The sequence below is a fragment of the Cornus florida genome, unplaced genomic scaffold (assembly GCF_030987335.1).
Source record: "Cornus florida cultivar Cherokee Brave unplaced genomic scaffold, ASM3098733v1 CherokeeBrave_3.0.0_Hap2_Chr09, whole genome shotgun sequence".
NCBI lineage: Eukaryota > Viridiplantae > Streptophyta > Magnoliopsida > Cornales > Cornaceae > Cornus > Cornus florida.
The window spans coordinates 64,951,913-64,978,672 of NW_026775579.1; the positions used below are offsets into that span (position 1 = coordinate 64,951,913).

The following is a 26,760-nucleotide window of genomic DNA, read 5'->3' on the forward strand; positions in this document are numbered from 1 at the left end:
TTAAGTGGTCCGGCATCAAATGTGTTGCTATCTTAGCCAACTAAAGAATTAATCGCATCTTTACCCTCAAACTAGCATACAAATCTAGTACCAATCATCAAGATAAAAAGTGGACCTTTTATTAAAGCTTATTATTCTAGGTGCGCTTATTCTTTTCACTCGATTTTTTATTTTTTATTTTTTATTTTTTTTATTTTTAGGATCAAAGATGGAAGTATAGTGCAATGTGTTGATCTATTAAGCTTTCAAGCAATTCATGAGATCGAGCGTTAGGTCAATGACTCATAAACCAGACGGCTTTAAGGCATTAGGCGTTCAAACACCCCTACAAACTTACAAGCTTAAATCAACTAGGCTACAAATCAAGACACCTCCATCTAATCATTTCCCACTTCTCACCTTTTAGGAGAAGTCCTCACTTTTTATTATTTTTGCAACTTTTTTTTTTTTCTTTTTTCAATTCAATTATTAACCTAGAGTTTGGGCCCTCCACCTTTCAGCGCGAGAAGTTTAGTGCTTGATAAGACTAGAATCCTGACTACTTAGTGAAAAGGGGTTGTTATCCACCTTTATCAAGAATGAAAGTTTTCAATGCACTACTAGCCCAATTGGGATATAACCAATTCAATAATCAGCAAAGCATGTATCCCATAAATGAATGCTAGTGTGCGCCGGTGCTAGTGTAGAATCCTAGAATGAATCTCAAAATAATCACAAAATCAAGATGATGTGGACCACAAGTGCAAGCAAGATATCAATCTTTCGAAAAATTTACTCCTAAATGGCATTCATAAGGCATACAAGGAGTATTGGACTCTCAAGTCAAGCAATTTTTAAATTTTAAGCAATATAGTTCTCAAAAGATCAAAATCATAACTAGATATGGACCAATCATAGAAATATCTCTCAAATACACAAGTCATGTTCAAAAATTTGAATTTAAAACTAACACTGTAAAGCACCATTCCCCCCAAACTTAAATGGAACAATGTCCTCAATGTGCAAGAGAACAAAGGAAAGAGTATACCAGTGCAACTAAGCAAGAATAATCGGGACTGAAGTATCCGAAGTGGGTGGCATGGCCCCCCCAAACTTGGGATGAACTGTGGTCCTGAAAATTGGCACTTGGATAAACTTATCAGATAACAAAATGGGATAATTAGTGTACAGTGGACATGCAAGTGTAAATGGGATAAACAGATAAAGAAATGAGAGAGGTATAAGGGTGGTCCTGAAAATTGGGTAGCACTCTCTCACTGAAATCACTGTGATGCACCTGATGGAGTCAAACATATAGATATGAGAATATAATATATGACATCCATAACAAAAATAGATATATAAAATAGATAAAGTGCAGGTACAACAAAAATATCAAAGCCGACAGACCGGCTGTAAAAATAATAATGTATAGCGACAAAAGTAAAGTATCAAAAGGAGAGAGGGATCATGAGATAGAAGGGACTGGGAGCTCAGGAGGATGAGGTAGGACGGGCAGGTTTGGCTCTACAGATGTCTCTGGATAGATCTCTGAACATGGTCGCGACATCCGTGCGAAAGGCAGCAAAATCAGCTCAGTGGGCTGTGAGGTCAGCTCGGATGGCAACAACATCATCCTCAAGTGTCTACAGACGTACTCCAAAGTCGAGGGTCATATCTGGAGCCTCAGGCATAGATGAATCAGAAGAAAGCTCCTGAGTCTGTTCCTGCTCATGAATGGGCGACCTGGCTAGAGAGTCCTGCTTTACGTCGTCTACAGGGCGCTTTGAGTCTATGTCTAAATGCTCGACAGCTGGATCGACTGGTGCATCGTCCGCTGCGGGATGTGCTGCTGCTGCCTCTACTGGTGCCGGTGCCTCTGCTTGGGCTTGTGCCTGTGCCTGTGCCTCCTCTAGCTTTAACTCCGCTGCAGCCACTACCACGTGGTCCTGCAGCCTAGTAATAATGGAGCGGTAGCTTTTGTTCTAGTCTTTCTTGAGGAAGTGACAGGAACCTCTCTCGGGGTGCTCCCGAGGATGGATGGGGTAGCGCTGATCTATGAGAATATGGGTGATGAGGTGGCTGAAGGGAAGAGACTTAGCCCGTTTGGGCGTCTCTTTGCTGATGTACTTGTCATACATCTTCCTCATCACGCTCCAGATGAGCGCGGGAATGGACACTCAGTGCCCGGTGTAGAAGGAGTAAAGGGCTATCAGATAATCATACCTCTTCTGAATCTTGTGCCCGGCCATGTATATATTCCGATAGAGAACGGAATCGGTAAACCAAAGGTCGTCGGGAAGGAATGTCCGAGTGGCGAAGGTCTTGCCATTGGCATGGTGACCTGTGAGAAAAACTGCCATGTCGGCATAGGAAGGCCTGAATAGCCTCGGATATATGTCCTGAAGCTCTGGAGGACATCTATGTGGATAGTGGCAAGAGCGGGCTAAAGAGCCCACTGTGATGGTGATCGGATGGCCATCGACAGAAGTGACCATCTCGGCTGTGGTACACAGGGATGGTCGGAGGTTCTGGTAGAACAACCGTACCATCCGTGGGTAGACCGGCTCTGTGACGGGGGCAAGAATAGCGGCCAGGTCCTTCTGAATGATATCATGGTAGGTGGATCGGATCAGCACCGATCTAGAGAAGAAGGCCGTGTCGAGCTCTGACTCATGGTCGAGCGTCATGTGCGCATATCGAGGCGTGGGCCTATCACGCCCCAAATGAGCTGGCTGAGCGGGTATATGTGAATGCTCAGCTTCAGTCTGCGGTGGAGATGGTGATGGAGTGAAAGCAGGATGAGCCGCAGAGGTGGATGGTATATAGTCATCCTCGGCCTCATGAGATGGTGACTGAGGTGGGGTAGCCTGTGCTGGCTCCCGCTGTGCATAAGAGGGCTCTGCTGGCTCCTCTGTCCGTGGCCTAATATGTCGGGTGGGCCCGTATTGCCTGTTGGCAACGGTCTTCCTCTTAACCATGGCCTGCAAAAAGAAAAAGAAAAACTTGCAATGGGAGTTAGTTCCAGAATAAGAAATTTTTAAGCACGAAATAGAAACATGTATGTCAAGTAAACTAGACAAAACAAATATGATATGAATCTATGCAAGTGGTAGAATGTGAAACATGCTAAACAATGTGAGTATGAAATGCATCAAATGTGGAATATCACAGGCATTGGGCATAGATATAATAGCATGAACATAAGATATAATGAATGAAGTGTGTGTGAGAGATCTGTGAAGTTCGATCGATCATAAAAAGAAGTGAGATCGATCACAAAAGTTGGATCGATCGAAAGTAAGTGAGATCGATCTCACAACTTTAATCGATCGAAGACATGAGTTCGATCAATCTACCAAGACTGATTGGAGATACAAGTTCGATCGATCGAATTGTGCAACGTTGAAAACTCAAAGGTCACAGATGTGTGACTTTTGGAAGCATGGGGCCCACACGAACGTCACACATCAAATCAACAATACCCATCACTGGACGAGGCCCAAACTCCCAATATAAGATCAAAATCCGAAAATATGCAAAATATATATACGAAGCAACACACTTATATATATATGGAAATACAGTGCTTCGAAGCTCAAAAATAGTGGATTTGATCATTTAATAAGCATGGATTCGACATCTAAAGCATGGATACATGAAATCTAAGCTAAAAATCAAGCATGAGGTCACGGATCTTACCTCAAATGGATGGGAAGACATGAGATGAAAAGAGGAAGATGAAATCTGAGATCTGGAAAGATGAAGAGGCAGTCGAAGTTCACTGATTTCGCCGGAGGTTCACCGGAGGTGGGAGAGGTGATGATGCACAATGTTGGCGACGAGAGAGGGGGTTAGGGTTTGAGAGAGGGTGAGATCGATCTAAATGATCGATCTTGAGAACCCTCGATTCTATTTTTAAAAACATTCCCGACAGAGTTCGATCGATCGAACTCAACTGTGATCGATCGAACTTTGATGAACTCTCTTCAAAGTATTTTCGGATTTTTGAAATTTTTGAAAATTGTAAAATGAAAATTAAAAATTGGAATTAAAATTAAAAGTTGGAAAATAAAGTAAAATAAAATAAAATATTTTTGGTTTTTTTTTAAAATTAATTTTAATTAAATTTAATTGAATAAACACTAATAATTAAAAATTAATTAAAATAGAATATTTTTGAATTTTTGAAAACTTTTTGAAAAATAAAATAAAATAAAATGAAAATAAAATAAAAGTGAAAATATTTTTGGATTTTTGAAAATTTGAAAAGTCAAAATAAAGTCAAAATAGTGAAATGAAGAACTGAGATCGATCGAAACAAGAGTTCGATCGATCAGACAGAGAGAGCAAAAATATGCAGGTTGATGTAGGCTCAAAATTTTTCTAAGTGTTGAATCATGAGATGGATCGAACTTGAAAGTTGGATCGATCGAAGGTCTCTTGATCGATCTAAGAGTTAGTTCGAACAATGGGACAGAGAGGTGATTTGGATGCAGGTTTCTGCAGGTCGAAAAATTTTCTAAGTGTTGGATGCAGAATGGAGTTCGATCGATCGAACTCAAGTTTGAGATCGATCGAACTATGCAAAATGCTCATTAATGACATGAAAGCTTATGCAATCCTCACCAAAGTTCCTTGAAATGCATATGAACCAAAAACAAGTATCTAGACTTCGCAAGAAATAAAATGAAAGATAGAAATTGGGGAGGAATAGGGTTTTGACACCCTACGAATGCTTTTGCTAGTCTTTAACGTCTCTAGCAAGATATTGGGCTCTTTTAGCCCGGATCAAAGATCTTATAATGCATCCCCTCCTTGTTGGGGTGATAGATGCTTTGAACTCCACCTAACAAATGGTTCTTTAAAGAACTTGTTGGATTAAGCTTAAAAGAAACCCTTGGTACTTTGTCTATGCAATCACAACCTTTGGGCTTCCATGCCCTTTCAAAGCAAGAATTTGAAACAAGACTTTGAGAATCCAAGGTTGAAGATGATCATTTGGAAGTTTTAGTCTTACACAAAAGCTCATTTCCTTGACATTGAAGATCATGACATTTATCTACAACATTAACCTCTCATTCATATTTGTCAAATGAATTGGGTGTGGGATTAAAGATATTCAACTTCACCTTTATGTGGCCAAATGAGATCTTCATTATCCCCGACCTACAATTGATGTTGGCATTAGCGGTTGCCAAGAAAGGACGGCCAAGGATAACGGGAATTTGGCTTTTAGGGTTGGGAACCGGTTCGGTGTCTATGACAACGAAATCAACCGGGAAGAAGAATTTATCAATATTTATCAAAACATCCTCAATTATACCCTTAGGCTTCTTAATGGATCGGTCGGCAAGTTACAAAACTACCGACGTCGGTTTCAATTCACCTAGGCCCAATTTGACATAAACCGAGTATGGAAGAAGGTTAACACTTGCTCCTAAGTCAAGAAGTGCTCGATTAATGATATGATCACCAATAATGCATGATGTAGTGGGTGAACCGGGGTCCTTAAACTTTAGAAGAGTGTTATGTTGCAAAATTGAGCTTACTTGCTCGGTCAAAACCACTTTTCTTGATGCTTGGCTCTTGTTCTTCTGCTTTTAGGTGCATAAGTCTTTCAAGAATTGGCATAAGCCGGAATTTGCTTGATTACATCCAATAGTGGAAAATTAACTTTCACTTGCCTAAACATTTCCATGATTTAATTGGTTTTTGCCTTTTGATTGTCTTTTGAAATGGATCCTTATAAGGCATCCGAAAATGGAATTTTTGGTTCAAACACTTTTTCAAAATTTTCTTTTGAACTCTCTTCAACACAAGAAGTTTTCAAATCATTTTTTAACAAAACCTTTTCAACATCATTTTTGAAAACTTCTTTTTCAAACACATCTTTCAAGACTTTCTCATTTACAAGGTCATGTATATGCAATGAAAGAGGAATGAGATGTGAAACGGGACAGGTGACAGCTTGAGGTTGTACCGGTTCACTCTCTTCATTGGACATTCCAACTTGATTGTCCACAATCCTACCACTCCGCAAGGTAGTCACCGCATTAACATGTTCAATGGTGTGGCCTTCGGATGAGGAATGGGTTTTCACAACACATTGTTGCTTAGGTGGGGCATTAATAGGCATCTTTCCCTTCTCTCTTGCATTGAAAGTGCTTGCTATTTGCCCTACTTGGGTTTCTAGCTTCGCAATAGATTGAGAGTGAGAATGAAACAATTGAGTGTTAGCCTCTAAAGTGCCCAAAGCATTCAAAACTTTCTCTTCAAAGGCGGGACTTCTAGTATTACCTTGGGAATAAGATTGGTTGGGAAAATGAGAATTAGCAAATTAATTCCCCTGTGATTGATAAAGTCTATAACCTTGGGATCCTTGGTTTTGAAATGGAGGTGGAATGTACTTCCCTTGAAAATCGCCTTGGGAAGGGTTTGAGACCTCTCCTTGGTTTTTCTAAGAGAAATTCAGATGATTCCTCCAACTTGGATTATAGTGAGTACCATAAGGATTGTTCCCTTGATTCACAAAAGCTGTATTAACTTGTTCATTAGGTTCATTTTGCACTTGTCTGTGAGGACAATGAGAAGTAGAATGAAGAACATTAGAACAAGTCATACATGTTTCATTTGATGCACGACGAGAATGGTTAGGGAAGGAAGATACTTGGTTCGCCGAGTTTTGGTTAATAAAAAATTGATCAAACCTTTGAGATAAAGACTTCATTTCAGCTGCTATTTCATTTGAATGGTCGACTTGATGTAAGCCAACACTCTTCTTACCTTGTGAATTTCTACCATTCTTGGATGATAGTGTTCTATGCAAAGAATTTTCACTAATGCTCTCATAGAGACGCCACACGTCATCCTCATGCTTATCAATGTATGAGCCACCCATGGAAGCATCAACCATACCCTTATAGTTGTCCGATAAGCTCTCAAAGAAGTATTGAACTAATTGCCATTTGGGCATGTCATGATGTGGACACTTCCTAAGCAATTCATTGAAGCGTTCCCATGCCTCACGAAACGTTTCTCCATCCCCATGTGAAAATTCTCGAATTGAGGTTCTTATGGCATTGGTCTTAGAAACCGGATAGTACTTCTTCAAGAACTCTTGTTGCATTTCTGCCTAACAAGTGATTGAAAAAGGCCTAAGATTGTTAAACCAATACTTTGCCTTGTCTTTTAAGGTGAATAGAAAAAGTTTGAGTCTTAAAACCTCTTCCGGCATGTCTGTATATTTTACGGTGGAACATACTTCAAGAAACTCATCCAAATGCTTGCAAGGTTCTTCACTTGGAAGTCCATGATAGTTAGGAAGCATTTGAATGGTTTGTGGCTTAATTTCATAATGATGTGCTTTAAATGGAGGCAATTGGATGCATGTAGGTGCATTATACTCATTAGGCACATAATGGTCTTTTAAAGTAAGATGTGGATTAGCTACTTGAGGTGCAACATGAACACCTTGGTTTTGAATTCCTTGATTGTTGATGGGAGGTTGTGGAGCATACATTGGCCTTGGCATTCCATATGGAACTTGGCCTTGTCATTGTGGTGGTTGGTGAATGAATGGCCTAGGCATGCCTAATGGTACTTGTATGTTCTCATTGTGCACATTGGGGTGAGGGATACCTTGTTAGTCTATGTGACCAAGGTCCTCAACATGATTGTCATTATGGTCATCCATTGATAGATTGGCTCTATTTGAACTTCCTCTTCCCCTAGGATTTCTAACGATAGATTCAAGATGCAAATCAAGAGGAACAAGAGTTGGTCTCAATGAACGACGTCCATGCGTGCACAATGCAAAACACAACAAACACAAAGAATGACAAACACTATGCCTTCACAACAATGCAATTAGACTTCTTCCACAAACACTTAATTCATACTCCCATGCTTTAACAACAATGATGCAAGACAATTAAAAATAAGCCTCCACGCGGGCCAACGATTTAACTAAGGGATTGAGTAAAGAAAGTCTCACAAAGGTCCTTTAGCACTTCAACTCCAAATTTAAAGCTTAACTTAGCAATTTTTTAGAATTTTTAGCTTTTTACTTTCTTTGCTTGCTTGAATGCTTGATGGCTCCTTTGCTTGCTTCCTCTCCAACAATGTACCTAGTCAAGTAAGAATAACACAATAAGTAACCAAAAAGAAAAATAGAAATAAAGTAAAGACACGATCAAAAGAGTACTAGTCCTAATCAATTCCGCAAATCTGACGTTGCCAAATCTAATTAATCAAATCCCCGGCAATGGCGCCAAAAACTGATGCGGGGGCGATGTGTCGCCGCACAACCACCTTTCGAGCTTGAATGAGTGCGTGGATTATAAGGCGAGGGCCAAGAGTTTTACATTTGTAGAAGCCACTACTACCTTTCACTAAAAATATAGTTAGGGTGAGGAGGGATCATCCTAAGGGATTTGTGAGGATTGAGCAATGTCGTGGAATCACTATTAGGGCTAGTAGGTCGAGTGATCAAACAATTGGTTGGTTTGTTGATTAAAGAACAACTAAATTAAACTAAGTGATAGCAAAAGAATGCAATTAAGAGTAAGTAAGAGAGAAAGATCTTGGGGTTTAGAGATCACCACCAAGCAATGCATTTCTATATCATTGACAAGTGATTAATGAAGGCAAATGCTGTGTTGCAATATTGGTGTGTGTGTGTTTGGTTGATTCAACAAGCAAGGATGACTAGATAAGCATGTATTGTCTAAACATCATGTGAAAGGCACAATATATCTAAGCAATGAAGCATATATTGTCTAAACAACATGTGAAAGGCGCAATAGATCAAAACAAGTCATTAATCCTTTCATTAAGCTCACAATCCAAATACAACACAAGGATAGAGACATATGCTACTTGCATTCAAAAGCTTGGATCATCAAACAACAAGCACAGATTGTCCTCTCATTTAACACTACACTACAATTACACTACTAGCATGAAAATAAACTAGGGGAGAGGCACAATCCATCAAGGAATAAGTATGAACCATCAAGAGAATCACAAGAGCATTCCTTTAAGCACTATGTTTTGACAATTTCCAAATCTATAGCATCAATACACATAGACATGCATCAATAACACAAAATCTAGAGACAAGCACATGAACATCTATTCTAGCATACATAGACATATGGATAGAATGAAATGATCAATTGGAATCATTAAACCACATAAATTATTGAATAAACAAGATCTAAATATATCAAAGTGTCAAAACATTAATTACAACACTAATCTCTCAATAATACACAAGATTAAGATATAGAAAGCATGCTTGAGGCTAACTCTAGCCCCAAGAGGATGTTTAGCCACTCATGGTGATATTGCTCCAACCCTCAAGGGCTAACTCCATGGAAGAGGCTTGCTTCTTGGTTGATGAAGAGTCTCCAATGGTGTCTCTAGCTTCCTCATCCTCTAAATTTCCTCTCCAAGAGATTAAACCCTAAAATAGTCTATATGCTCAAAAAATGCATCATATTATTTTTATAGGTAGGTCAAGTGGCAAACAAAATGAGCTGGGGTCGTGTAAAGAATATTCTCTAATGATTGGATAGAGGACAGATTGCACAAGCTGGAATTTTAACTTTTTCGTACTAGAGGAAGTTCGATCGATCGAACCTTGGACTTGGATTGATCGAACTGGTTGAGATCCGTCGAACTTAGGCTAGATCGATCCAACTGGTTGAGCTTTTTGAGAAAAGAGAAATCTGAGATATTTTGGAGAGATATTTATGGGAAAATGACAAAAGTGGTTAGTGGGTGGTACAGCTGTGGATAGGATCAATCATTTGAATAAGGACAAAAGTGTTCGATCGATCGAAGGGTGGTGTTGGATCGATCAAACTTTTGGACTTTATGCTTTTGGGCCAAGGCTTGGATCTATCTTGAAGTGCTGAAATCGATCATTGTTCGATCGATCGAACCTTGAACTTGAATCGATCGAACTTTGCTGCTTTCCACATTTAGCTTCATTTGCTTCCCTCTTTCTCCACTTTGCTCTTTTCTTTGTTTAGTCCCAGAATTGCTTCAATTAAGCTCTTATTTGGCTGAGTTAGCTTATTTTCGGGATATGTGCCGGAAAATGGAAATAATACGAAATCAATCTAAAACGGTAAAGTAAGATAGATAAAGGTACTAGAATGCCTAAGCTTCAGGGGTTTAAATACGCACTTTTCAGTGCTCATCAACACACAAAAATAAAAAGGCATGTAAATAATAATGCAAGAAGAAAAAAATGTAAGGAAATAAAGAATGTAAAGAATAATAATTTTTTTTTTTAATTTTTTTTTTTGAAATTAAAAATTAAAAATTAAGAAAAATTAAAGTTAAACAAAAATTTTTTGGATTTTTTTTGGAAATAAGATAAAAGGAAATAAAATAAAATAAAAGAAAAGAAAAATATTTTTGGGATTTTTTTTAAAAAAAAGTTTGAAATAAAAATAAATCTTGAAAGTAAAAATGAAAATAAAATAAAATAAAAATCTTTTGGGAGTTTTCGAAAATAAAATAAAATAAACAAAAATATTTTTGTATTTTAAACAAATTTTAAATTTTTTTATTTTTTTTATTTTTTATAAGAGAAAATAGAGTAAATAAAATAAAAGAAATAACAAAAGTCAAATAAGATGAAAAATAAAATAAAATTAAAAGAAGCAAAAGTCAAAAATTTAAAGGGGCAAAGCTGTGATCGATCACACCATGATCGATTTATGCTCGCACGATGGGATAGAGAGTATGAAATTTGCAGTGCTTTGAAATTTTTTTTAGGTATGGAATCTCGTTCAATCCAATAATGAAGTTAAATCGATCGAAGAACTTTAGATCGATCTAAGAATGTTTTCGATCGATCTGACAGAGAGCTGAAATATACAGGTTGATGTAGCTTCAAAATTTTTCTAAGTGTTAAAACTACAGATCGATCGAACTTGATGTTTGGATCGATCGAAGGTCTTCTGATCGATCTAACTGAGAACTGAGATCTGAAGATTTTCTTGGATCGATGAGACAGAAAGTGATTTGGATGCAGGTATGAAGTTCGATCAATCGAACTCTCATTTGAGATCGATCGAACTTATGCAAAATGCTCAATTTTCAACATGAAAGTGTAGAAAATCCTATGTTAAACCCCAATGATGGTAACAAAAATAAAGATTGAAAAATGGATTAAAGAATGTACACAAAAACAAAAAATAAAAATAAATAATAAAAAGAAATGGGAGAGGAATAGAGTTGAAAACTCTACGAATACTAGTGTTTAATGTCTCTAGCAAGACGTTAGGCCAACTCACTAATTAAAAGAATCAAAAACCAGATATGAAACATCCTTATTGACCATTTTTTTCATTTTCTCATTTGATGCCTCACTTATAACAATGAAATCATCCTCCAAAAAAATGACTTGAAAAGAAATGAAAGAGATGATATTGTTCCTTTCATCCACGGTCTTGAAAACAAAATCAATTATGGTTAGCCTTGCCTCAATTTTATGCTCTTGAAGTGTATTCAAAGAATCACTTCCTTTGTGAATTGGAAAGTTAATATCTTTCAAAGACTCATTTAGAATATCAAGGAACACCTTCTCTTCATCCTTTTTCTCCTCCTCAAAAATCACCATCTCCTCACATTCCAAATTAGCTAAGGAGTCCATTAGAGAGTTTATTTCATTTTTGGAACTTTCAAGGTCAAAACCACAATTTTTATACATTTCAATAAGGCATTACTCAAGAGGGTCTTTGGAGATAATAGAAGGAAGGCCCTCTTCAATAAGTTCCTCCTCCTTCTCTCTTACCTCAAGTGTGGTCAACATCTCCTCACTTTCTAGAGTAGCAATGTCCGAGATAAAATCATAATCAAAACAAGGAAAGTCCTCATTAATCATGTTATGCTCTATTGGATTAGCCACTAACTCACTTGCCACTTCCTCCTCTATATAAGATAGAGTGCTAGGCATTAGCTCACTTGCTACTTCTTCCTCACTCTCCTCATCCTCATCTATATACATTGAAGTTCTTGCCATTTTTTTATTTGCCTCTTCCTCCTCCTCTTGACGAGAAAGAGTACTTGTAATTTGCTCAACTTGAGCTTCAAGATTGGCTAAAGTTTGAGAATGAGAATTAATAAGTGGAATTTGTGAAATATGCACATCAAGTAAAGTTAATACTTTTTCTTTAAATCCGGGTGAATACCTAGAAGGTGGTGGATTTGGTTCTTCATAAAATTGTGAGGGAGGGTAATAGTCATAAGAAGGATTAAATGAGTGATCAAATCCATAATAAGATGATGCATGAAATGAATTAGACTCAATCTCATAAGGATTAAAATATAATGGAGGAGCATAAGGTGAAGGGATATAATTTCCCCCCAAACTTGGATCAAACAATTCTTCCATTCATAATCAAAATCCAAATGCAAGAAAATATTAGCCTCAACAAGGGCCTACGCTTGGACTTAAAATAAAGCAATGAAGTAAGCCTCAACAAGGGCTATCACAAGCATGCAAAGAAGTGCATAATTAAAATACAAGAGTTCCAAGAATTGCTCACAACGGTCCTTAAACAACTTCAAATTTTAATATTAGCTTTAAGCTCCAACAATTGTTTCAAGTTCTAAAGTTTGACTCTCTTGTAGTCAAGTACCTAATTGACAGATAATAATAAGAACAAGAGAAAAGAATATATAATGGAAAATAAAATAAAAATATAAGCAATCGAATGAACACTATTGTCTAGTCTAATTCCAACAAAACCGTTAATCCCCGGCAACGGCGCCAAAATTTGACGGTGGCCCCTTGTATACGTCAAAATAATGTAGTGAATGTGCAGTTCAAGAAAAGCCTTTATGTCAAATTTAAATTTATAAAAATCACTACCAACACTACTACTAACGTAGCAAGAATGAGTAGGGATCATCCCAAGGGATTTACGTGTTGGAATTTAACTTCAACCCTAGCGTATCAAAAGATTGCAAAGGAGAGATTGGTTGATTAAACTAAGATGCAATTAATTAAAATGCAAGTAAAGTAAACTAGTTAGAGATAGGGATTTAAGAGGTATGAAGAGAGGTCTTAGGGTGTTGGAATCACCACTAAGCTCATGTAATTAACCACTTGTTTTCCATTAATGGGGAATACATTGTTGTGAACAAAATGTGACTACCAATTGCAATATTAAGCATGGAACATCAATTTCATGTATGAATTGTCTACCTAACCAACAAATAAACTAAGTGTAGAATTACCCATCAAATCTAAGCATGACCTATCAAACTAGTCACAATTGTAGCACACATCAATTTAGAGAATCATGGAATTTACAATAATAAGCCATGGAATATCAAATCAAGTATAGATTGTCTACCTACCTACAAGCATGAATTAAATTTTAGAACAACCCATCAAGTGTAAGAATAATTCATCAAATTAACTGACAAACCCATTCAATGAAAACCTATGTCTAGCCATCACTAGATTCTCAATCAACCACACATAGACATACAATTAATATAGAAAAACTAGTGTAGAGATCAATTCCCAAATAATCACACATAAGACAACATGTAATCACAAAGAGAATCAATAGAAAGAATTAATCCATATAAATCATGTAAGAAATAATTCCTAATTTAATCACACATAGACATGTAAATAAACTAGAGAATTAATAGGAAGAATTAAACCATAGAAATCATAGAAATATACCAAGATTCATTAAATTCACAAGGCTAGAACACTAATCACAACAATATATATAAATCCACAAAAATAAAAATACAAGAGTTTAGATTACACAAAACTTAGGGCTCATCCAAGCCCTAAGTGTAGATCTAGTCAATCTAGAGTAGGTAGATGTGGTTATGAAACCCTCAAGGGTAAGCTCCAAACATAACTCCATCTTCTTATTCTTCTTCTTTAAAGCTCTAGAGAGAGAGAGAGATAGTGGATCTAGAGATGGGTTCTTGAGATGTGCTTCCACTTTCCTCTTTTCTTCTAACCCTATTCTCTAACTTTATTAGAGAGAGAAATATAAATTACAATTTAAAAAATAAAATGATAAAAGCTTCTTTACGAAATGGGTCACTTCCCTTTACATAGAAGGTCCTTTTCTTAGTCACTAAGTCAGGAATATAACTCTAAAAATATCTAATCCCGTACTATGTGGTAGGTAAGAATTTTGGGCGCGCGCGGGAATAAGACAGCTCACTGCCATCAAAAGTTCGATCAATCAGACTTTTTCTTCGATCGATCAGAGAAAAGTTCGATCGATCCAACTTTTATTTTCGATCGATCCAATTTCAATCAATCTCAGAAAAAGCGATCGATCTCAAAAAAAGTTGGATCGATCCAACTTGGCAGTTTTTCAGCATTAGCCTCCTTTTGCTCCAAATCAGCTTCCTTTTGCTCCGGATCCTCACTAAGACTTAGTTTGACTCCAAAAAGGCCTTAAGAAACCATTTTTAGCCCATTTTAACATTATTGACCTGAAATAGACAAAAACACAAATAAGTACTAAAACGGGTAAATAAAGATAGATGAATGGACTAAAATACCCTCGCTTAAGGGGTTTAAATGCGCACTTTTCAGCACTCATCACTACCATATCATTCTTAGCCATTTGTCATGATTTGACTTGTCGTTGTCTTGGAGATTCTTTCGGTGATTGACTTTGAGTTGATATGCTGATTCGTTTGGGAAGTATCACCCAGTTCTTGGTTTTTGTGTTCTTTCGGGTGACCTTTAGGCTTTTGGAGTTCTCCTTTAGCACCTTATGGTTTGTCTTTTGATTTGATCTTATTCAATTCTCTTTCGTCAGTTCCTGATTTCGGGGACGAAATCCCTTTAAGAAGGGTAGGTTGTAATGACCCGGTTATTTTATTTCCTTTCCTTTTCCTCAAATTTTACGAATAAAATTTTTTTTCGTTATATTTTCTATTCTGTGTTTGGTTTCTCGTCACTTAGTATCGTCTCGAGTGCTTGGAAATAGTTTTTGAGACTCTTTCCTTTGGATTAACAACTTCCTTTAAGGACCGAGTCATTTTCTTATTCTTTGTTTTTCGATACTATTCACTTTTCGTCCTTTTCCCTATTTTGTCTTTTCTCGATTTTCTTTTTCGTGGCATAACCTCACTTTTTGTGTTCGGATTTGATTCCGGCTTTGCATTCATCCATGATATTTATTTTTCATGATATCTACATTTTTACTGTTGTAGAAAAGCATGCTAGATGTTTACTTTTCTTGTAAAGGGTATTGATGCATAACTTATTGGAAATATTCTTGACTTTTGGGGTTTTAGTGTAATTTTGAAAAGTAATTATTTTTCTTCTTAGGGACCTCTTTGCAATTTAATTTGGAAGATATTTTGAAAAATGACCTTTTTACAATTTTTAGAAAATGTGACAAATGTCACATTCTCATGGTGCCACTTGTTGGCATTGGGGTGAAAAGACTTGGAAGCATAATCTTATAACACATGGAGGGTGGAGATTCACCCACTTGTTGGCCTATGATTGGTGCACTTGTTGGCTTGGATGGTTGACAAGTGTATGCTTAGGATTAAGCCTAAGAAGGAGCCATAGATTAGTGACAAGTGTAGGCACCAAAATGAGTCTTGCATTAGTGTGTGTGAGAGGTAGTGTAAGAGCACCTAGTGAGTGGAGGATTACTAGATCCTCCACTCACCATTTTTTTCACTTTATCTCTTTCATTACACTTGTTCTTCAAAACCTTAACCTACCCACCATTGAAGAAAAGCTTGGTTAAGAGCTTATTCCATCATTTTGGCCTCCTTCCACTCACCTTAGACCTTAAACCTTGGGAAGTAAAAGTTTCCTCTCACTCTCCTCTACAAAACCCTTGAAGGATCTAGCCTAACTCCTTGTTTTACTTTGGTATCTAGAGATTCAATTTCTAGTGAGGTAAGGGGGTTTTACTCTCTATAAGGTATGAGTATGATGACCTATTAATCTATAATTTTGAAGTATTTTTATGTCGTTATTGAGTGTTTTACATGCATAGAAGAGAATGACTTGTATTCTGCCCTTAAACTGCTTTAACTTGAAATTAATCTTGTTAAATTAAATATAGAACATGAAAATATAATCAATTAGCTTCCATTTAGTTTTGGTTTCATGTAATTTGGATTTAAAAAGAATTAGTTATGAATTTTTGAAATTGCTAGCTAGTTGTTAGAAATTTAAATCTTTCCCTTATCCGTAGGGGTGAGCAAATAATTCATCAATCCGGTCCGAACCAATCCGATCCGTGTGGTTTGGTTCGGTTTTCAGATCTCATGGTTTGGTGATGGTTTGAAAAATCTGTAATCTGGTGTCCGTGGTTCAGTTAACGGATTGGGCCCTGAAAAATCCGATCCGAACCATTAATCGTTTCGAACCAAACCGTTACCTATCCGAACCGTTAGACAAACCAAACCGAATCGTTACTAAATACTATATTAATATATATATATATATATATATATATATATATACACACACACAATATTAAATATACTTATTACTTACCTAGCTCCCAAATAACCCTAGCTCCTAAGGAATTCATTACTCTCATCTCATTTCATTACAACCGCCCCTCCTTCAACCTCTTCTCTTCGGTCTTCTCTCTTTACCCTCTGGCGTTACATGCTACTTCAAGTCCATGACCTCTCTCACTTGCATTTAGCTCGGAGCTCGCTTTCCCACTCCCTGTAAAAACTCCATCAAATTCGCTGATCCCCTCTCTCTCTTTCTAATATCTCTCTCTAGGTCTAGGACATGGGTTTCACAGCTACTCTAGCTCTCTTCACTATCAGTGTTACCCTCTTAATATCATCCATTAGATCAGCTCATGCCTCTATCCACATCTACGACCGAGATTCCTTCAGAGAAATCGGCAATGCTTTCATTCTCTTCGGCGGCAGCGAAGGCATCGTTGCTTCTCTCACTGACAATTCAATCGCATCGTCAATTCATGATGGCCGTTCTTATAAACATATATTTATATCTGTATATATACATATATATATATGTATGTGTTACATATGTTGAATTTCATTTGCTATTGGTGAATTTGGTGTCAAATCTGCAACTATATTTCCTGTATGCTTAAATTTCCTCATTTTGGTCTCAGATCTGCAACTATATTGCCTGTATACTTGAATTTCCTTAACTTTCTGTTTGGTTGCTGCGAAAATTGAAGAAAAGGAAATGTGAACAATAACAACTACATTCTTGTATATTGGATTATTTAAATTCAGAAATCCATATTTCAGAATACTCACTTGAAATAAGCCAAATGTAGTTGTATCAGGTTGTTAATGGGTCATAATCTATTGGGTTGTTTGAAAAACCCAATCAGCACAATCTGTGGAAACCGATCCAATCTGATATAATCCGTTACTTCACGGATCGGTTTGGTTCGGATTGAAGGTCCCCACGGATTGGTTTGGCTTCAATTTTCACCAATCCGTGGGGATCGGTTCGGCTTGATCTTTACCCCCAAACCGAACCGATCCGAACCGTGATCAAGCCTACTTATCCGATCCATAAATGAATTTTTATTTGTAGTTGTGGTGCTTTAATTACTTGTAATTTTTACTGAAACTTCCCCCATGGGTCTTACACTACTCAAAAATTTTTCATGATTTTAGAGCATGTCTAAATTTTACTAAAAATCAGAAACTATCTGGTGTCCACAATTTTATTGTAGCTGGAAAACATATTTTTAGATGATTTATTTCACTAACCTTTTGACATTGGATCATGGTTTAAATTTTCAGTTTTACATTCTCATATGTTTACTTCCAAAATAAATTAAGTTTGCCCAATTTTGATGTCAAATGAATTTTTCAAAGTTGGAAGCTGCAGGCTGAAAATGTGTTTTCTGGGCAGAATTTGTTTCGAAGTTGTGGGTCAAAACTGTTTGAATTGGGAAAATATTTTGTTAAACTAAATTGATATTATCAAATTATAGTGTTTAAGCTTTCATTGGGTTTTGGATTCATTCAATTTGGATTAAAATTGAATTTTTTATGAATTTTCCAAGTTGAAGGTAACAAGCTGAAAAATCTGTCTTGCGGACCAAAAATTTGGGGCGATTTCATTTCGGTGCTAATTAGGATTTTCATTCCAATTGAGGTAGGGGATGATTATAGGTTTATGTGGTATGTGATTTACTGTTTTTGATGCTTTTGCTATGTTTATACATGAAATCTAGGATTTAATTTAATTAGTCATTAGTTAAAAATTTAATTCACATAGTTGTATATTGTGTAGAATTAATTAATGACTTGGCATTTAGTTAGGCCTTGACTTGATATTAGTGATGAACTTGATATGTTCTTTAATATATATTAAATTGAAAATATTTGGATGAATATTGAAATCAAGAGAAATTTATTATTTTTATTTAATTAATTTATGTTTTACTATTCATGGCTTTAATTAAAGTATTTATATGATAATTGTAATGACCTTAATATTACCTTTAATATGTATTAAATTGAAGTCATTTGGAATTGATTTGAAATCTAGAAAATTTAATTATTTTACTTAATTAAATTTTATCTAATTGCTCCATGGATTTAATTGTGTTTTGTAAGTTGTTTCTATATTTAAATCATGGACTTGGACTTGTTATACATTCTATAATGACCCTGTCATTTCCCTTCTTTTCCTTTTTTCGGTAAATTTCTTTTTTCGTCTTTTCCCTATTTCATCATTTAGTTGTTTTTCATTTTTCCTTGCATAACCTAACTTTTTGTGTTCGGATTTGATTTCGAGTTTGCATACATCATGATATTTCATTTCCATGATATCTACATTTTCGCTTTTGTAGAAAAGCATGTTAAATGTTTACTTTTCTTGTAAAGGGTATAAATGCATAACTTTTGATAATTACTCTAAACTTAAGGGGTTTTTTTTTGCGTAATTAAATAAAGTAATTATTTTTCGTCTTAGGGACCATTTTACAATTTAATTTGGAAGATATTTTCAAAAAGGACCTTTTTGCAATTTTCAAAAAATGTGACAAGTCTCACATTCCTAATGTGCCACTTGTTGACATTGTGGAGGAACCACTTGGAGGCTTAATCTCATGACATATGGAGGGTGGAGATTTACCTATTTGTTGGCCTAAGATTGGAGCACTTGTTGGCATGGATGGTTGACAAGTGTAGGTTGGATATTTAATTTTGGAAGCTTACTTAGATTCATAACAAGTGTCGACTTCACAATTGGTCTTGCATTAGTGTGTGTGTGAGAGGTAGTGCAAGAGCACCTAATGAGTGGAGAATCCCACCATTTAGCTTAGGGTTTACACATTTGTCTCATTTTTATCTTTTTTCCTCTCAAGAACCCTAACTTAGCCACCATTGGAGCAAAGCTTGACTTAGAGCTTTGACTTCATTTTTGATACCCTTCCATTCACCTTAGACCATTAAGCTTGGAATACAAAAGCCTTGCCTCATTTTCCTCTTCATAACCCTAGAAGGAAAATTTGAAATTCCTTTGCTTCCCTTGGATTCAAGAGGAACAATCCTCTTGTGAGGTAGGGGTGGTTGTATGTTTATCCTCTTTGAGTTTTATATCAGAAAGAGAGCGAGATAGCATTCTCTTCGCATATGGAGTTTAAGGTTTCCATTACAAAGTGATAGCCTCAGAAAGGAAGTTGTAGTGGTTGTGGATCCTGTTGTTGAAGATGGAGTTTAGGGATTTTGTTTCAAATTGGTTGCCGAAGGAAAGGTGTTAGCAGCGGGATGCTCTCAGATGAGGTGCCGACCCTTTCTTTGGCCATTTAGGGTGGCTTCAGACAGTTGAAAAGGGTGTAGCTTCTTGAGGCGTGGGATTTTAGGGTTCTCTGTGATCCAATGGTTGTGATCAAACTATGACTTGGGCTATTGGGCTCTTTAGTTAATAAAATGAACTTCTAAACATTAAATTATTAATTGGGCCAATAATATAATAAGTAGCATGGGCTTAATTTGCAGCCCTTAATATACTTATATTTCAAATAAAATAATTATATAAATATAAAATATATAATATATCGGCGCTCTCAAGACGCTCCCGCTCTCAATTAATTTTATATTTTGTCACTTTTGCGCTCCCGCTCCCGCTCCCGCTCCCGCTCTCGCTCCCGCATTATGTGTGATACCCTTCGGATTCGAGACACGGATTGATCAGGCCCAGGCCCAAACCCGAGGGAATATCAAACAATTAATATTTTAAAACGAACACAAAATACAAAATGAAATAAGAATAAATATTAAAAAGCTGAAAGAGACTAGATATAAATCCTTTAAAATTGAATAATGAAAATCTGACAATCCAAAACTCCATAAGTTTAACAACTCGGAAATCCATCTCTAGTGGACCCTTAATAAAAATCCAAACTGAATTAAAACAACTGAAAGAACATCCCGATAAGCTATGGAGAAAAATCCTATATCGTCTGTAGAGTGAGTAGAAACCTCTGCTCAGCATGAACACGTCTAAGTCTGGAACTGTTGTGTACCTGAAAAATAAGAGTGGGTCAGGCCCACGCGCAAGTTCTATACTACTACAATCCAAACAGAGGCCCGATACGCATGTACATTCTAAACAATTCAACAATAGCTAATAGTCCGCAAATATATATATAGTCACACTAAAGGACCCTCACTGGACTACAGGCCGGTCTCAACCTGAATAGAGGTAACATGCTAAAATGCACACGGAGTGGGCATGTGTACCTGAACCTAAATAGGGTACACCTCCAACCATCGTATCCAGCTATGCATCTCAATGCATATACGCTCCCTAACCGTCGATCCTGAGACTCAAGCTCATATCGAGGTACCATAACAATATATTTAAAATCCATCATGTATCCTAGTAGTGCCGCTCAACTAGTTGTTGCCATGACACTACAATCAATAGAACTTAACTTTTAGTTAATCCAATTCTTAATCCAGAGTAGGTAGGTTTTGGTGTTTTTAAACCAAACCGTCCCTAGTATACCACCGTCCCATACTGGTGTATACTATCCAATCATCCAGCAGTTGATAATACCAACAATTAAAGTAGACCTCAACTGAATCCATATCTCCATCACAGATACTGAAGGCATAGTGTAAGCATCAAGGAACACAGTCAACTATATATATAAACATGTTCAGCTTTATATCCATCACTGATACTAACAATTATAATGTAAGCATCAATTAACATAGTCACAGTATATACATAAACCTACTCAGTTTAGGTTGTTCCATAAAATCTGGTATCGTGCCAAGTTTAAATCTTAATAGCATTCAACATCCAGTAGTTGATATTATAGGCAGTTAAAGTAAACATCAACAAAATCCATACCTCCAATAATTGATACTAGCAGTGATAATGAAAACATCAACACAGAATTACAGTATGTACATAGACATGCTTAATCTGTAGTGTTTTCACAAAATCCAGTATAGTGCTAAGTTTGTTTAAATCTTAAAGTCACTTAACACCAACTCATCCAAAACAAATATAATTCAGACACATGATCATGATATATGATAAAGCATGTTTTAATTATATTATCTGTCTCAGAAGATTACAAATCACAGAAAATTAAACTAATTTAATTCTTCCGACTCCAACCACAGTATGTTATTTTGTTTACAACGTATACTGTTCAAGTGACAACCATTATTAGATTATTAACATGCCTCCTGAAGTCTTAGAATTGTCTCTAAGCATCATCCATACACCTCACATATAGCACTAAACTCAACCGAAACCCCAGAGAACTAACCACTACAACCAAAACTGACTGGAAACGAAGAAAAAAATAAAAATTCAGCAAGGAAACGTCTCCAAAAAGTGGAGCCGCCTCCTTTAGGCCTTGGAGCCGGCTCCCACACTTGGGAGCTGCCTCTAAATCAAAGGGAGCCGGCTCTCTCCCTCTTTGCCTCATCTCTTCGTCTTCCCTCTTCTTCAGAACCCTTCTGCAACTTCTCTGCCCTGCGCTATGGTTCCCAAAAGTTGTAACTCAATCCCAGTAGGTTCCCAGTCCATGTTTAAGTCTTTAATACGTTCCATACATAGGTTTAAACAGAAAATTAAGCAAGCAAATAACACGTTTTAACAGGTTTAGCAAGCAAGCAACCATACTGTGATAATCCAAGTTTTAACATAAACATGTAACGTTTTTATTGATTAAATCAATCCTAGAATTATTTAGGAATGCAAAGAACATGAAGCTTAAGGGAGAGAGTAAGGATATAACTTGCCTTACACCGACGTTCGTCTCAATTTTCCAACAAATCCTCTGTTTGCTCTATGTTCTTTCCCAGCCATCTCCAAAACTTCACTCAGCCTTACTATGTCGTAGTATATCTCTAAAACCCTAGGCAGACATCTTAAGTGAGTATTTATAGGCCACACTAATCCTAGGCTCAATTAAACCCTAATCTGATTTACTCGGCCCATAGAACAATCTAGGTTATAAACTATGTCGACTATGAACTGTGTATTATATGAATGCAACCAACTATATAGTCACGTTAAGGCAGAATAAATAATGAAATTGAATTAAATAAATTCTAAGTAAAACAATTAAATAATTAATCTAAATAATTAATTCAAATAAAGCAAATAATCACAATTAAGTCAAATAATTTGAGCAATTAAACAATTAATCATAAAAAATTTTAATTAAATAATTAATGAAATTCTAGGACTATCCTTTGTAAAATTAGGAGTATTACATTATGTAAAGGTTATACCCATACAAATGAGCTTAAGTATATTTACATATGTGGTAAAAGAATGTCCATGCAATACAGAGAAATAATTTTTAAAAGCCAAACATATTTACATATCTTATTTATCCTTTTCAACTTTTTTTCTTAAATTCAAAAAATTGACAACCAAAGCAAACATGCCCTAAATTCCTCTACCTTGAATACAAAGACTCGAGGGAGTGAATAGTGTTACAAATCCTGAGCAGCATGCCTTCTCTCTCATCGCTTCTCACTTTGCAGCCTATCGCAATTGCTCGTTTCAGCCCTAGAAAGCATCAGTAGGAGATGAAGGTTAGATCCATCTCTGATCTCTGTGTTCTATAATCAATGCATTTTCTTATGATTTATTTAAACCATTGCTTACATATACTTTACTCTATATATATGTATTTGTTTTGCAGTTCAATATCGCGAATCCTACGACGGGTTGCCAGAAAAAGCTCGAAATTGACGATGATCAGAAGTTGTAAGTTTTAATTGATAGCATTGGGTTTTAATCACTCTCTTATGTTTTTTTCTGGGAATGTGGAGAGTTTATTGTGATTAGGGATCTTTTGCTCTAATGTGTGTATTCACTTTTGTATGTATGTGTAGAAATTGCTGTACACTTTCTGGTACGTAGCAAGTTCTACTACCACGGCATGAATAGGATGCATTTATGTATCACGAAGCTATTATACTTCTCAAAATTTGTTAATACATATATATATGTATTGTTTTGCTGGTAGTGGCCATTTTGATATAGATATTTTGGCCTATCAGTTTTATTCTTATGGTTTTACAAATGTAGAAATTTATTAAATATATGGTGTCCAGACTAGAGAAACCCAAAATCCAATTGCAACTCAATCATTCCATCAGAGTGACCTTTTTGGACTCTATTCGTAACTCACTAGAGGCCCGCGAAACAAAGAGAAGTTCTGTATGAACTAAATATCCAGCAACAAGAAGATGGAAAAGGATTAAATAGAGGAACTCCTGAACATTTGACAATCTGAGATGACCGTGGAAATGCACAAACCCATGCACACTAAACTTGAAGAGGGCCACAATCACATAGTTCCACTTCCCCCAGAAATAATTATACAAAGATTTTGTAGGACTTAATTCATTCATTGCCTTGTTGCACTGATTAAACATAGGGCCAATTGCCATTGGATTGTTTCATGCCTTCAGATTCTGTTTGGACCCGTCTTGGTTTTAGGACTCCAGCTACTATTCAATCATTTGAATTTTTGGAAAATATATTCAGCTGTTCTACTCTTAGACTTGTACTGCCAATCAACTAGATTTGGTGACTCCATTTTGTTTTACACTTTTCTAAAAGATAGAAATTTATCATCTTTAATTGGACATTACAGAAAATGGCAGCATCTGACTTGATGATAAAAGTCTGAGACACCTTTTCAGTTCAAGAAAACCAAAACGTATTTGATAATGCTTTTATGGCTTCCACTTTTTATAATGGCCTGATTTTGAATGATTAGTTTTCAATCTATTGCTACATAAAACAAATGGGATGCCATTTAGATTCCAGTGAACATAAATGCCCCTCAGTTTGAGTTGCTGTAATTTCTATGAGAAAATTTCCTTTTCTTATATCTAACATTACCATTGATGAAACAATGGCAATTTTTTGGAATATATTCCGTTACCTACTGCCTATGTTTTCTTCTTATTATTTCTTAACTTTTGTGTGATTATGAATTATCACTATCAAGTTTCAACCTGCAAATAATAACTAACTTCCTTTTTTGCATATGCAATGCCCATTCGTACCATCTTATTTGAGCAATTATGAAGGATAAATGTTCTTATCAAAAAAATTATGAAGGATAAATGTTTTCTTCATTCAAGAAAAAAAGACAAATGTTTTCTTCATTTCTTATTTTTAGTGTTTTCTAATAGATCAATGTCTAACCTTCCCTTTCTATTAAACTGCATAGATGAGCAGTTTTTGACAAGAGGATCTCACAGGAGGTCAATGGAGATTCCTTTGGAGAGGTATGCGCTCTCCACTCTGTCGCACATGTCAATTTCTGCCAATTTTTGTTTGTGTTTCACATTACTTCAAGGACACTTTTTGTTTGTTTAATAGGAATTTAAGGGTTATGTTTTCAAAATCATGGGAGGCTGTGATAAACAAGGATTCCCAATGAAACAGGGAGTGTTGACTCCTGGCCGTGTCCGTCTCTTGCTCCACAGAGGTGGGTATACAAATCTGTTTTGGTGCATGTTACCAGTTGAAATAAGTGCTCTACTGCCCGTTATGGTGAATCATATTCATGGCCTTTTAGAAACATGTTTTGGTGGTTCTTCCTGTTATCTGTGTTGCTGCAGGATACTGATGTTGAAGAATGTACTTTTGGTTGGCAGGAACACCTTGCTTCCGTGGATGTGGTAGGCGTACCAGAGAGCGGAGGAGGAAGTCTGTACGTGGGTGCATTGTCAGCCAAGACCTTTCTGTCCTGAACTTGGTTGTTGTGAAGAAGGGAGAGAATGATCTTCCTGGGCTTCCCGATACTGAGAAACCAAAAATGAGAGGTCCAAAGAGGGCATCAAAGATTCGTAAACTCTTTAATCTTTCAAAGGAGGATGATGTTCAAAAATATGTCAACACATACCGTAGAACATTCACAACCAAATCTAGTAGGTTTTCGAATTTTGCATCTGGCAGTATGTTTAAATATGCTATAAGCTCGGCAGAGCTTGTTCAGAATGCCCTAGGTTTATTGTTTGACATGGTGTAATTTATAGATGAAGTAATTACACCACCTCTTATGTGCTCAAGGACACAGATCTTTCTGGTGTGCATTGGGAGGATGTACTCCTAATGTGTTCACTTTTGTTGGTTGTATATATGGTCCCATTTGCGAAGGAGCACGTTGGTAATTAAACTGTTTTGGGGCCAGCCTGTGAGACTTGTTCTATTGTTGTCTAATTTTTTCTTTGCTAATTGTGGTCTGGGTAAAATCTATTTTCCTTTCTACATTTAGAAGCACCATGACATGTTCATCTGTCCGATATAAAAGGATAAATTTTAAAGAAATTGGTGTAGTTCCATGCATGTTATGTTGATAATATATATGTTCTGTGCAATTTGCAGGGAAAACGGTCAGTAAAGCTCCCAAGATACAGAGATTGGTTACTCCTTTGACTTTGCAGAGTAAAAGAGCAAGGATTGCGGAGAAGAAGAGAATTGCCAAGGCCAAGGCTGAGGCAGCTGAGTACCAGAAGCTCCTCGCTGCCAGATTGAAAGAGCAGAGAGAGAGGCGGAGCGAGAGCTTAGCCAAGAAAGATCTAGGCTTTCTGTCGTTTCTAAGCCATCCGGTTCTGCTTAGGTCCACTCGCGCTTGAAAATTCTAAATTTTGTCGAAAATGGATATAATTAGCAGTTATATTATCTGGATTCTAATATGTTTCATGACAATGGCTGTTCTTCTATAGTGCCTCTCAAGACTTTTCTAATCCATTGGTTTAATTATCAATAGATATTTCGAAAATTTGCGGAAGACGAGCCTGGCAGTAAATATCCAACAGTTTGATCTATTTTTTGATTTTAGGTATGCTTTTTTCATGGTTAAATGCCGCCAGTCGTGTTGATTGTTCTTCTACTCAAGTCCACAATTGTCTCGGATCAGATCTTGAATTTTCAACCAAGCTACGGTGAAGGGTATTGGTTATTTCTTTTGGCATTCAGACCGTGCTTTGTTTGGTCCTTGTTGGGATGGTGGGGCTGAACACTTTGCACATAATTGGATCAGTTCACATAATTGAAAGGATCAGTTGTTCTTAGATTCCACTAAACGAGTACAACTTTTGAGGAGTACTTAAGGTAAAATAGACCATTACCTAGTGTAGATCATGTTATCAATCATACTGAGAGATCAGAGATGTGTGTTGGTTATAGACATAACCTTTGAGATCCTCGACAGTCGTACAGACAGTCTCCCTTATTTTGGAAATGTTGAGGTGTTATTGTGGAAGGATGTACTT

The 26,760-nt window shown here is 36.4% G+C and overlaps 1 protein-coding gene and 1 pseudogene across 1 annotated transcript; both read left to right on the forward strand.

Moving 5' to 3' along the window:
* Positions 1–6,953: 6,953 nt before the first annotated feature.
* On the forward strand, positions 6,954–7,052 carry LOC132275596 (small nucleolar RNA R71; annotated as a pseudogene).
* Positions 7,053–22,893: 15,841 nt separating this feature from the next.
* Positions 22,894–26,643, forward strand: LOC132274153 (small ribosomal subunit protein eS6-like). The gene is made up of 6 exons (XM_059775344.1): positions 22,894–23,055; positions 23,166–23,230; positions 24,711–24,768; positions 24,863–24,971; positions 25,141–25,413; positions 25,871–26,643. Exons 4-6 carry the CDS (start codon positions 24,890–24,892, stop codon positions 26,119–26,121), a joined length of 606 nt encoding a protein of 201 aa, XP_059631327.1. The 5' UTR covers positions 22,894–23,055; positions 23,166–23,230; positions 24,711–24,768; positions 24,863–24,889; the 3' UTR covers positions 26,122–26,643.
* Positions 26,644–26,760: the final 117 nt, after the last annotated feature.

Coding starts and splice junctions, on each gene's coding strand:
- LOC132274153 (XM_059775344.1), top strand. CDS start 24,890: ATGGGAGGCTGTGATAAACAAGGATTCCCAATGAAACAGGGAGTGTTG. Junction 24,972..25,140: donor CCGTCTCTTGCTCCACAGAG/GTGGGTATACAA, acceptor TTTGGTTGGCAG/GAACACCTTGCTTCCGTGGA. Junction 25,414..25,870: donor AACATTCACAACCAAATCTA/GTAGGTTTTCGA, acceptor TGCAATTTGCAG/GGAAAACGGTCAGTAAAGCT.